The sequence below is a fragment of the Mesoplodon bidens genome (assembly GCF_964165515.1).
Source record: "Mesoplodon bidens genome assembly, chromosome: 18".
NCBI classification, from domain to species: Eukaryota; Metazoa; Chordata; class Mammalia; order Artiodactyla; family Ziphiidae; genus Mesoplodon; species Mesoplodon bidens.
In genome coordinates, this window is record NC_138175.1 from 8066503 (window position 1) to 8080012 (window position 13510).

General features: G+C 40.1%; 1 protein-coding gene and 1 long non-coding RNA gene across 8 annotated transcripts in view; one reads left to right on the forward strand and one right to left on the reverse strand.

Annotated features, from left to right (window-relative positions):
* LOC308605494 lies at positions 1 to 9173 on the forward strand. Of its 3 annotated transcripts, none has more exons than XR_014013698.1 (5): positions 1 to 347; positions 1044 to 1178; positions 1770 to 1859; positions 6309 to 6986; positions 8856 to 9173. It is a non-coding gene; the product is annotated as an uncharacterized lncRNA (long non-coding RNA). The 3 variants fall into 3 exon arrangements; XR_014013699.1 differs by having other exon boundaries at positions 6887 to 6986; XR_014013700.1 differs by lacking the exons at positions 6309 to 6986; positions 8856 to 9173 and adding an exon at positions 5232 to 6183.
* The window catches only part of CENPN (centromere protein N), a 20596-nt gene continuing 10168 nt past the window's right edge, over positions 3083 to 13510 (reverse strand). Inside the window, exons 6-12 of one of the 5 annotated variants that reach the window (XM_081215558.1) lie at positions 11081 to 11257; positions 9185 to 9286; positions 8813 to 8896; positions 7847 to 7910; positions 6190 to 6302; positions 4033 to 4159; positions 3092 to 3772 (exon numbers count right to left, since the gene is read on the reverse strand). In XM_081215558.1, the coding sequence (XP_081071684.1) occupies positions 3690 to 3772; positions 4033 to 4159; positions 6190 to 6302; positions 7847 to 7910; positions 8813 to 8896; positions 9185 to 9286; positions 11081 to 11257 (750 nt within the window). In that variant the 3' untranslated portion in view covers positions 3092 to 3689. Of the gene's footprint in view, positions 3773 to 4032; positions 4160 to 6189; positions 6303 to 7846; positions 7911 to 8812; positions 8897 to 9184; positions 9287 to 11080; positions 11258 to 13510 lie in introns of all 5 variants that reach the window. The other 4 variants (XM_081215561.1, XM_081215559.1, XM_081215562.1 and 1 more) reach the window with 4 other exon arrangements.

The window sequence follows — 13510 nt, forward strand, 5'->3', positions numbered from 1 at the left end:
GCGGCCGCGGCGTCGTGTACAGATGGCGGAGGGCGCGTCTGCCAGGAGCCACCACCAGATGAGGCGGGCGGGTTACAAAACTTCACAGGGGTTCCTGGGGACAGGTAGGACGTATTGGTCCCGCTGATTCATTGTTCGCCTTCCTAGAAATCTGACCTCGGGCCACAATTGTATAGAAGAAAAAGCAATGCGTTCAGGAACTTTACTTCCCAAAGATTGGAAATAACCCAAGTGTTCAACAGGAGGAGAGGCGAGAGTATGTGAATTACAACTATCTCTGTTTACCAGACACTGGGAATGCACTTTTCATTCAGTATCTCATTTTGTCCTCGAAACAGACCTAGCAGGTACGTACTGTAAGTTTTCCCACATTTGCAGAGAAGTAACTAGCCCGAGGTCACATTATACAAACAAAAGGATTGTTATAATTGACAGAGTTAATCATTTTAGGGAGGGTAGATTTACTTGCCTGTATTTTAACTGCTGAAAATTTTTTTTTTTTTGCGGTACGCGGGCCTCCCACTGTTGTGGCCTCTCCCGTTGCGGAGCACAGGCTCCGGACGCGCAGGCTCAGCGGCCATGGCTCACGGGCCCAGCCGCTCCGCGGCATGTGGGATCTTCCCGGACCGGGGCACGAACCTGTGTCTCCTGCATCAGCAGGCGGACTCTCAACCACTGCGCCACCAGGGAAGCCCTAACTGCTGAAATTTGATTACTGTTTGGGAGACAGTGTAGCTCAGAGGAGGGTTCCAAAACCTAAGTCGGAAGAGAGACCACCAGATAGGTCATTTAAATGAGTGTAGGAGGCCAGGTGTAGTCAAAAGGGAGGGGTGAGGACTGCAGCGGAATGGGAGTTACATCCTTTGTTTAAAGGGGGCAGCGGCTACTACTCGTCTTTGGTATCGTCGGATTTATTTTTCAAGATTTTTATGTGAAAACTCCCAGTTTTCATATATTAGCAGCTCTATTTGTTTTCTATTGCTGCAATAACAAATTACCACAAACCTGGTGGCCTGAAACAACACAGATTTGTTATCTTACAGTTCTGGAGGTCAGAAGTCTGAAATGAGTCTACTAGGTGAAGATCAAGGTGTTGGCATGGCTGCATTTCTTCGGGAGGCTCTGTGGAAGAATCTGTTTACTTGCCTTTTCCAGCTTCTCAAAGTCATTAATGAATGGTGAGTTGAGGCTTCTTCACATCACTCTGATTTCTTCACTAGTCAGGTCTCCCTCTGCTCTCTTCTATTCCTCTTCCACTTTTGAGGACCCTTTTGATAACACTGGGTCCATCCAGGACATCCAGGATAACGTCCCCATCTGCAAAGTCCTTTTGTTTTGTAAAGTAACAGATTTACATATTCCAGGGATTAGGATGTGGACATCTTTGAGAAGGGTACTATTCTGCTTCACAGTAACAAATTCTGAATTAAAAAGTACTGTGGGCCCCAAACCCCCCACATCTGTGTGAGAAATAGCATCCACGGGCTATTGTTTCTTCCAGCACAGTGTCCAAGAGGGCAGGCTTTGGAGGCCAATTGCCTGGGGTTAATGTGGGCTCAGTCACTTACTAGCTACTACTAAGCTTTGGTATTCACGTCAATAGAGTGAGACTAGTAATGCCACCTGCCTTATAGGATTATTATGAAAATAAGACAAAGCGTATAAAATACTTGGCACAGCGCCTGCCACATAGTAAGTTCTCAGTAAACATTAGCTCTTTTTCATTTTTGGAGACCCTACCTAATGTGCATTAAATTCCTTTGGCCTAGAGATCCTTGGATCTGCATTTACTGCTCCATCTGATCCCATGACTGCATCTGAATGGCGTATGTGTCTCTGGACCGTCAAGCACATACCAGGTAAGCATTCCCTGTATCTCATTTCCTGAAGCAGAAGCCTCTGTCTGGGAGGGCTGCAGGGTGCAGGCTCAAGTGATTCCCCTGTAGGCTGGGTAATACTGGGTTGGTCAGAAAGTCCCTTCGGGTTTTTCTGTAAGATGTTACAGAAAAACCTGAAGGGACTTTCTAGCCAACCCAATATGATTAGTGTCTTTCTCATTCAGGCTCTCATTGCACATACCTGAAAAGCACCAGAAAGGGCTGTGAGCCTGTGGGAAACCACACCAGGAACCTGCAGGGCCTCTGTGCAGACCTAATGTGGGCATTCAGGCACTGAGTCGTAGTGCCCACCATATGTGTGCACATAGGAACAGATGCTCTAAACCATGACTGTGGTCTACAAAAAAAATTAGCATTATTAAGCCCCTACAGACTCAGTGCCTCACTCTGGGATAACTGAAGTGTCTAATAAGCCATTTGCTAATTAAATCTAAACAAATATATTTCACATAAAATACCTATTGGTATTGGTATAGACAATACCAATACATTATATTGGTATAAAGCATTGTTTAGCCCCTTCTGATTGTGTTTATATCTGTATATTAAGCCTCTTTTTGATTTTCATCAGAAGTAACTGATATACCAGTTTTTAAATATCTCATTTAAATTGGTGTTTTTCTCCTCTGCTTTGGCCACTGGCTAACGCCATCCAAATTTTTCCTTTTATTCTAGCAGTTGAGGAGGCACTTGTATGTTCTTACGTGGTAATCTTACCTCTAGTTTTATTTTGTCCTCCTGTTCTTTTTCTGTCCTTCATTTGCCCAGATTTCCTCAACTTTTAATTTTTTTAAAATTAATTAATTTATTTATTTTTGGCTGTGTTTGGTCTTCGTTGTGTTGCGCGGGCTTCTCATTGTGGTGGCTTCTCTTGTTGCGGAGCACAGGGTCTAGGCGCGTGGCTTCAGTAGTTGCACCACGTGGACTCAGTGGCTGTGGCTCGCGGGCTCTAGAGCGCAGGCTCAGTAGTTGTGGCGCATGGGCTTAGTTGCTCCGCGGCATGTGGGATCTTCCTGGACCAGGGCTCGAACCCGTGTCCCCTGAATTGGCAGGCGGATTCTTAACTACTGCGCCACCAGGGAAGCCCCTCACCTTTTAGTTTTATCATAATTGTAACATATGTTGTTATAACCCCAAATCCTTTGTGGATCAAGATACGGAGTAGATTTTAAAGTGTTATTGTAAAAGGACATGCGATTTAGTGATGATCACTGAAGGATTTTCACCAAAAGTGACCGATACACCCATTTTTAAGTATCTTTATTCACAAACCTGTATATTATCTGTCAGTTCAAATGCCATATGTATGATAAAATAGATGAGAAGTATCACATTTACAATGAAATCATTATTTTATATAGCTGAATCAACTGATAGGCTACCTCCTGCAATAATAACTTAATGGGCCCAATTCTACCTTTTGAATGGACCAATTTTATGATTCTCCTGGGAAGTTTTGCGTTGGGTATAGTTTCTTGTTGCTTCTTTCTGTGATCCAAGGCTTAAGAGAAAATCCCTGGAAACCAGCAACTGGAACCAGACCTCTCCGGGATTGAGGAGAGACAGGAGTGAGAAAAAAGACATCCTATCCCATCTTAAAGTCCCACAACTGCTATGCTTTGCAGGAGGAGGAAAGAATCAGTCCCAAGAATTATATTGAACATTTCTAAATCGTCAACATCAAGGATTAATCTCTAAAACAAGTTTGCAGATAGAAGCTATCCAGCTAGTCATTATAAAATGCATATGCAATACAGTCAAGGATGCTGTGCTTACAAAACCACATACATCTTATTTATCTCTAATTTTAAAATAATTCATTCCCTTATTGGGTATGCAAGTGAGCAATGGAGAAAGTGGTGCATCTGCAATACCTGAAATTAAAAAAAAAAAAAGAAAAGAAAAGAAAATGAAAATAATCACAGGGACAACGATTTGAGTCAGCTTAAAAATGACCAAGATTAGAGGGTGGATCATGGACCCCTATTAAGTGAAGCAGAATATGCAAAACAGGGCATTATGGGATAGCAGACTAGAGCCATGAGAAAGCTCAGGGGCAATTAGTCAGCGAAGAGAGGGTCGAATGTAGTATGTTGTTAATTCTTCCGGCTGATGAAGTGTGCTGACTACTTACCGGCTGGTGCTAAGGATTTCAGTGCTTCCAGAAGATGGGGGCTAGAGAACTTAACCAGGCACCGGAGGGGTTCTTCTCTCTCAGCCAGGATGCCCCCGTTTAGGTCACTTTTGAATTTCGTTTCAAGCTGTCAACAGATATATTTTTAAGTGATGATTAAATATATCAGTTGCAATGGCAAAATATAAAGAAATAGGATTATGTATTTCACTAATTCTTGTTATCAAGAAACACAGGGACTAATGGGGGTGGGAACCATTTAATTTGCTAATTGCAAACGTTGAGGGCAACCAGTATATCCAGCAATATCGCATGCAAAAAGCCAAGCGTGCACAGTGCCTGACACACGGGAGACCTTGCATGTCAGTTCCGCCCTCAGATGCCATTCACCTGAGCATTAGGTTTGCATTCTTAATGGAAAATGAGCACTGTTTTTTGTAATCTGTCATTTCAATGTAAAAATGCCATGTGTTTTGAGTCACTACCGCAGTTTAACTTCTTATTATAGAAGATTTAGAAAACATACAAAAGTGAGGAGCACAGTGTAATGAGTCCCCATGTGCATATCACCCAGCTGAAACAATGACTGGTCTTGTTCCATCTATTACTCTACCTTCCATTCCCTACTGCCCACCCCCACTGGATTATTTCCAAGCAAATCCAAGACACCATAGTATCCCACCTGCAAATATTTCAATGTATCTAAGAGTCCTAAAAAGGACTCTTTTTCAAAACTTCGCCCCTATAACATTACCACACCTAAAAAAATGAATAACAGTTCCTTCATATCATCACATATATAAGTACTGCTACTTCAGTAGGTACTTGGCTCTTAGATTCTAACTTCATTTTTTTTTTTAACTTAAAATGATCCTTAAAATTTAGAGACAGAATGCTGAAATATTTAGAGGGTGAGTAATGTCTGCAGCTAATTCAAATGGTTCAGAATAAAGAAAGAGAAAGAAAGAAAGCAGATGTGGCAAAATGTTAACAATTAGTAAATTTTGAAACAAAGGGGAAATGAATGCTCATTGTAATATTCTTGCATGTTTTCTGAAGGTTTGACATTTTTCAAGATAGAAAAGGTAGGGAAAAATTAGTAGCAGGTATGAATAAATGTGCGCCTTGACTTATAGAATAGACCCATTCTAAGATGTGTATAAAGAGAAGTTTTGTGGGCTAAATCTTATGTATCCTAGATCAGTGGTTCTCTGTGCAGAATCGGCTAGAGGGCTTGTGAAGACAGATGTCTGGGACCCACCTCCAGAGTCCACAATCCAGTAGGACTAGAATGGGGCCAGGAACCTGCATTTCTTACCCATATTCCCAGCTGAGGCCGATTCTGCTGGTCTGGGGACCACACTTTGAGAATGACTGTCTTAAGAGTGTGAGCTGTTTAAAAGAAATGGGTTGAAACCTGCCATTCAGGGAGTATAACTTGAAAGGTGTCAGTCAACTTTTCCCACTAAAAACAAATCAAACCAAAAAGGCACTGGGCCTGAGTGAGCAGATCAATGGTAGACTTAAAGTGTGGTCCGTAGGTACAGAAGGTTCCTTCTAAGCAGAAAGAATTTTATTGGAAGGTTTGAGGGGAGGAGGGTGTTACGAGGGTGAGCATGAGTATTAGGTTAGGGTGATCGTGATATAAGCCTTGAATTCTTCTAATGGTGGCCATGGGCTTGCCCCCCACCTGGCTTTCCTGGTGGGCAAGCTTCTGGAATGAGCCAGGTTTGCAGGCTGCTGGGTTTTCTCCATGTGATGCCAACTGGGCTTTGTAATGACTTATTTATTCACTCTTTTATTTAATAAGTATTTATGAGCACTGACCATGTGCAAGCATTGTTCTAGGTGTGGATGGGCTAGAAAGGTGTAACCTACCATTTTTTTTTCTCAAAAATACAGATCACAGCTGGTTATACATAACAATTAATATGAAAGGTGAAATGAAAAGGCAAATTCAAAATTTCCAAAGGTCTCCTTTGCAACAGAGGAACTTACTAAATATGATAAAGAAGTCTACTTTAACTCATAAACTTATTATACAACATTAAAGTGACAAATGAATAAGAGACAGTTTCTTAGATCTGTTTTCCACTTAGTTTTAGTTCTTTTTAAAAAGTATTGATAACTTGTAGTTAGTTTATAGCAGTGTCCTACCTTATATTGTGCAAATTCTAGTCTTGGTTGTGGATAGTCTCCAAAAATTTCTTGAGTCACTCTATGGACTCTCTCTTTTTCTGTTTTGTTTTCATGAATGATCCTTGAATCCACTACAGATGGAAGATTTCAAGAGAAACAGCTGTTATATATTTAATATTATTATAATATTATATATTTTATGTATGTTAATATATTTCATCCATAAAGTATCTTCCTTTCATTCCTAACCTTTCAACTTGCTTGTATAGCTTAAAAATAATGTTTACTGTTTCTTCTCGATTGTAATAATTTCTTATTGTTGAAAAGCTGGAAAGTATAGGCTGGTAAGAGAAAATAAAAATCACCCATAATTCCACCACACAGAGATAAGTACTGTTAACATTTTAATCTATTTGTCTAACCCTTTTTTCAGTGAATAAAAAGATATGTATTTTTTAAACTGGGATTATAAAATACACACAATTTTGTTTTCTGCTTTCTTTACTTAACATGAAATCAACAGCAGTTCCTGTGCCATTGGAAAGTCATAAATATGTTTAGTTCATAATGGCTGTACCATTTCATTTTATTGCCAAATCACTGCCAAGTGAGAGGAACATTTTCATTTTTATAAATCTATATTGTAACCCATCACTTTTCTGAGCTTTCTGATCCACATTAGTAGTTTCATACTCTATTCTCTTGGGTTTTCTAGGAAAGGACTCATGTCACCTGTGAGTAGCAACAGCGTAACAATTCTGATTACAGGCACACCTCACAGATAAGCGGGTGCAGTTCTATACCACTGCAATAAAGTGAGTCACATGAATTTTTTGGTTTCCTAGTGCATATAAAAGTTATGTTTATATTGTACTGAAGTCTATTAAGTGTGCAACACTATTATGTCTAAAAGGACAATGTACATACCTTATTTAAAAAGTACTTTACTGCTAAAAAATGCTAACCATCATCTGAGCCCTCAGGGAGTTGTAATCTTTTTGCAGTAGTAACATCAAAGATCACTGATCACAGATCACCATAACAAATATAATAATAATGAAAAAGTTTGAAGTATTGTGAGAATTATGAAAATGTGACACAGAGACATGAAATGAACAAGTGCTATTGGAAAAATGGCGCTGAGAGATTTGCTCAACGCAGGGTTGCCACAAACCTTCAATTTGTAAATAACGCAATACCTGCGAGATGCAATAAAGTACTCAGGAAGCATTAAGAGCCTGGGCTCCAGACTCAGATTCCGATTTCACTCCTGGCTTTGCCGATTCCTAGCTATGTGATTTTGCCTCACAAGTTACTAAACCTCTCTGAAACCCAGTTTCCTGATGAAAAGAGCTTGTTCATGGGACTGCTGTGAAGAAATAGGAAATGACTCATATAAACACCTTAGTATGGTGCCTGGCACAGAAGAAATGCTCAACAACTGTTAGTTAATTTTTGTTTTTGTTCCGATTATTATTAGATGCCAGTCTAGTAAATTCTAAAAGAGATTATGGTAGCTTAGCTTCCCCACTTCAACAGAAATTTAATTTTCAATTTTCTGAAAAGAGTAAATACTTTTGAATCACATCCTGGTACATAAATGTTTTCCTGGATGACAGAAATCTGAAAAGGAATGTTCTTCCAAATTTCAGTTTTTATCTTAAAACACACATACTATTTACATCTAGCCCAAGGCTTCTTTCTTGTAGAGGTGTAGTAGAGTTGTGAGTTTCAAAGGTCTAGGAAAAAGAAAAGAGAAAAAAGTGAATGTTTTCCTAATTTTATCACTTTGAAGTATAGATATTAATTGGCTTCAATGCACAAAAGTATGGCAAATCTTATCTTTAGTTTTTCCCAACACAAAGATTTGAGGCCATTTGCAGACTGAGTTGAGCATTTCTCCTAGAGCAATGTTGGCAGAGAATGCCAGCAACACGGCTGCTTTGCTTGAGGAGCTCTGTACCTTGTTAACATAAAAAATGGATCTGGAAGAAGTATAGCTGGTGAATGTAAAAGCTAGAGGTATCAGAAGCAGCATTTACAATGTGATCTTTCAGCTTTTTATCTATGTCTTTATAACTGTAAAATATTTGCTGAGATTCCTTATCGAAAAATAACTTTCCTATTGTAAGTCTGAACCTCTCAGACCCCTTTGCTTACTTTCCCCACTGAAGCCATTGTTTTTATAATTAATTGTTTGACAATATGAATTTTCCTAGAAATGCAACGGTCATAGGAGAACCGTTGATAGCAATTTGGTAGGAGGGTGGTAGGTAAGAGGGAGGGGCTGCTGTGGGAGAAAATCATTATCTAACTTCTTAATGTTAGATTTTTTCCTTAAAGAGTAGCTTGCAGAGAGCCATCACTTCTTTCTACTTAGAACAGATGAAAATACATAAGTATAACATACCTAAGGGCTCAAAGATATACACAGAGCCTTAACAATCCTATAGGAGTCTGAACATATGAGCACACAGATGCCATGCAGAGGAAAAAAAAAAAAAACAACCCTGAGCCTGGGAGCAAGGCCAGATCCGTTCTTATCATTAAAGGGGAAGAATGCGTTCAAATAATTTTGACAAATAAATTGTGGGACTTAATAAACCAATGCCTTCTCCTTTACTTCCAACTCCTGTATCACCTGCTTGACTGATGGGACAAAATATTCCGCTTCTCTCTTGCAGAACAGAATATAATCAGCTTCAAAAGACAGTGTCGAGTTACTCTGAAGAGAAAATAAATTCTGATTGGAATAGATGATTTGGAAACGGGGACCTATAACATAGACCCCAATGACTAATGGGCAGTATAAAATACAACGCAACTATAAAAAGATGAGAGTGAGAAATTATATTGTTTCCTTTCATGTTAACTGAAAACTTTCTGCACTTCAGGGATATCTGATGTGATCTCCTATCGCTGGAGGTAGACTTTCCCACCTGCTCAGCTTCTAAATTATGTGTGAAAGAGAAAATGGAGACTTAACTTTAAACAGAGTGACTGATGGGCTCACCTGATTATACTGTTTAAAAACAATAGCCTTAAGAGAGTCCAGATACCGGCTTCTGAGGTCCATTTTCACAATCTGATGGTGTTTGCTAGCAATTGTCAGTGCCTTGAAGTGAAAATTAGCAAGACTATTAGCATTACTGTGTCTATCTCTGTATTTACAATACTTGTTCAGGAAAAAATCCAGAACAAGTAAATCTCATGGCCTGTTACTCAGCTTGAAAAACAAAAACAGGGGCTAATGGCATTAAGATTCTCACAAATGCAAGGTCTTTTGTAATACCATTTTAAGAAAAGTGATCCTGTTTATTTTTTTTATTAAAAAAAATTTTTTTTTAAAATTCTTGGCCGCACCAAGCAGCATGTGGGATCTTAGTTCCCCAACCAGGGATCGAATCCGTGCCCCCTGCAGTGGAAGCACGGACTCTTAACCACTGGACTGCCAGGGAAGTCCCAAAGTGATCCTGTTTAAAGTTAGGAATTATAATAAATGAAATTCAGAGTTAAGAATAAACAGTGAATACTCAAATGTTACCATTTTTGATTACTAGTCATTAATACAACGATACTGCCATACAAAAATGCAAATATGTATGTACGCTCTAGGACAAATTTTGAAGAAAAAAGTGCAGATTAAATGCAGCTTATAAAAGCTTCCCATCATCTGGGGAAACAAGTTGGAAGACTGAAACAGAATTAATAGAATAAGGTATTTACCTGGAACTAGAGGGTAGAAATAAGTTTGCCTTAAGATACACATGAGAAAAGAATGTTAGCTTTTGGGGTGATGTTTAAACTAGGTGGGACAGGGTGGACTCACCTGGCTGTCAGTGGATGGAAAACCAGTATTTATTATGGAGGAAGAGACTCCAAATGTAAAGGAGAGTTAAGTGTTAGAAAGAAATAGAAGTGAGCAGCAGTAGCAATCTTTCTGCCATTTCAGTAAACACCTAAGGAATTTAAATGACAAGTCTGCCTGCCTGGAGGACTTGGTGTTCTACTTGGCGCTAGAGATGATGCAGCCAGGATGGCAGAGCTGCTTATCTACAATCAGCTCTGGAACCAACTGAAGCACCATTGTAGTTGTGAATGTTAAGATGGTGGAAGCAGCAGCAGTTGCCAGGCTAATTTAGGGATGGCTTATTTGGGGGAAAACGCTAGGAAGCCTGTGATACCAAAGGCAGAACCATAAACAGAAGCAGGCTCTGACCAGAGGACCATCTTCTGTTAAAGCACTCTTCTTGTGTACGCAATGTGGGGAAAATGGTTACAAATGAAAATAATGTTCATTAATAGGCACATGATGAGGTCATGAAAAAGTAGTGAGGCACATTCATATATAACCTCACTGAAATGTTCTGTTAAGTTAGAAAAAGCAAATTACAGACCCTATGTACCAGTGTGGTTTTTGTAATAAAACATCTTCTGAAAGGAAATAGCAGAACTGTTAAAAGCAGTTATTTTGGGTGAATGGGATTGCGCAGAAGGGTATGGAGTCTTAAAAGACTGTTCAGAGACTTCTATGTTGGTTGGAGTTTTACCTTGATTGTGTACTACTTCTCAGTTACAAGACAGTAATGAAGAGTTCTAAACCAATGCTTATGCTGTCCTCCCACTTGTAGAATAAGAACACTTTCTGCTTCTTATTTTAGGAGATAAAGAATTACAGGTGGTATTTTCTTTTTTGGCTGCGCCATGCAGCATACTGGATCTTAGTTCCCTGACCACGGACTGAACCTGTGCCCCATGCAGTGGAAGCGCGGAGACTTAACCACTGGACCACCAGGGAAGTCCCCCTACAGGTCGCATTTTATATCAAATGATATTGAGCAGTTTAAACCTACACGGACCTGAGATAAGGATAATACAGCGTTATAGCTTATAGTAATTGGTTCCATACCTGACCCAGAAGGGGGAGATTGCTTTTCAGTTGGGAGGAAGAAGTGAAGGCATATGGAGTTTGGGAATAATACACCACGTAAGCAGGTTTGTACTGGTTTGGCTTTCTATACTGTGTTCCCCAGGCAATTCGAATCCATACTGCATTCTCCTCAGCATCTCTGAAGCTGACTGTCACCTTATTTAGAAAAAAAAAGATGTAAGTTTCCTAATTAAAATCTCATGTGGCACCAACAACAGGTGCTTTTTAGAGGTGAAGGATGTTACTATAATCTTGCACACAGGCTGAGGTCTGGCAGTCTTTTCTCCTACGTTTTTTTTTTTTTTTGGTCGTGCCGTGCCATGAGGCATACAGGATCTTAGTTCCCCAGCCAGGGATTGAAGCCATGCCCCCTGCAGTGGAAGCATGGAGCCTTAACCACTGGACCACCAGGGAAGTCCCTCTCCTACTTTTCATTACAGTGTTTTGGGAAATCTTTGGGAGAATATTTTGTGGTCATTTTGTAAAGATACGTTTGTGCCTTGCAAAGTCTTTTGGAAGGAAAAAAATTTTAAATCCTACAAGCAGGATATGACATCAAAAATTTTCAATAATTTCTTGGGCTTTGTCCTGAAAAACTAAGAGTTTATGAAGCAAAGCAGCCTCACAAATGAGATATCTTATAAGGAAGCATTTTTAGCATTGAACACAGACCTAGCGTGCACTGTAAAGTTTAATAGTAAGATTTCTATGTAGCAATGGGCTTAAAAAGTACTAATCCTAATGCTTTTATGCATTTAGCTCAGGTGCTAAAAATTACCCCAAAGCAAAGTTACATAGCGAGAATATAAGAAATTCTACATGGTTTCCATTTCATGGATAAAATATAGAACTTTCTAAACTTTTAAATATGATTGCCAGTTTCTATGGAATTTAATAGCTCACTCCTAGATTATTAGCCCCGCTTGCAGCTCAGACCCTGGAGATACTTGAGACAGGCGCACTTGGCTTGCCCACATCCCTGTTTTGTTTTTGTTTTTTTTCCTGGCTGTGCTGCGCGGCTTGTAGGATCTTAGTTCCCTGACCAGGGATTGAACCTGGGCCCTCGGCAGTGAGAGCGTGGAATTCTAACCACTGGACCACCAGGGAATCCCCTGCCCGCATCTCTTTATTTCCTCCCTCTTGTATCTTATTCCTGGTGATCACATGGCTGCTGACATTAGCAAAGAAGGCAGTTACAGTTGTCCCTAAGGATTCTGGATGATTGGTTCCAGGACCCCTCTCAGATACCAGGATACCAAAATCTGAGGATGCTCAAGTCTCTTATATAAAATGGTGTAGTAATTGCAAATAACCTATGAGATCCTCCCACATACTTTAAATCATTTCCAGGTTACTTCTAATACCTAATAGAAAGTAAATGCTATGTAAATAATCATAAATACAACATGAATGCTATGTAAACAGTTGCTGACCCAAAGCAAATTCAAGTTTTGCTTTTTGGAACTTTCTAGAATTTTTTTCCCCAAATATTTTCAATTTGTGGTTGGTTGAATCCATGGGTGCGGAACCCATGTATATGGAGGGCTGACTGTATCTTGACTCTGCCTGCTCTTTATCAGGTTGCTTCCCCAAATTTCCTCAGTGTATCAGACGAGGAACCCAAGACAGGGGGCATGGAGGATACAGAGCAGTCTGACCTTCCCCTGGATGAGCAGCACAGCCCTCGGCCCCAACAGGCATGCAGTGGACCTCTGCCAGCTCGAATGGAAGAGGACAGGATCTTATTCTGAATAGCCTCTTTGCATCACATTACAAAAGAAAATAAGTGTGTAAAGTCAACATTGAGTGTAGTATCCGGAGGGCACATTTTCACTAGGAGAAAATTGGTAGCATTCAACGGAGTCAGGTAGTCTCTAGTCTAGAATGAGGATAACTTAAGTGAGGGCTCATGAAGGGACTTAAAGAGGTCTGTGACCTCCTGAATTGGATGCACCGTTGGATGGACATGTCTAAAGGTATGCTTTTCTAGAGAGGTGCTATGCCACTTATCAAAATTTTCATAAGGGTCTGTAGTCCAAAAAAAGGTTAAAAATCAGTAGGCTAAGAGGAAAGGGCGTCCACAGAGTCAGTGTAATCCTGGCCCGGCTGGCCGATGCTCCATCTCACATTCTTACAGTAAAGAAGATATTCAGATACCTGTAGAGGCAGGGCCCATTTATTATTTTCCCAAGAAACGACTCAATGGATATCCTCCTGCAATACCTGTGATAAAGTGTTTCACAGAGGAGAGCTCAGATTAATATTGCTCAAGCTTAAACAAGTGCAGCCAAGGGACTTCCCTGGCGGTCCAGTGGTTAAAACTCTGTGCTTCCAATGCGGGGGGCGCGGGTTTGATCCCTGGTCAGGGAACTAAGATCCCACATGCCATGTGGCACAGCCAAAAAATTA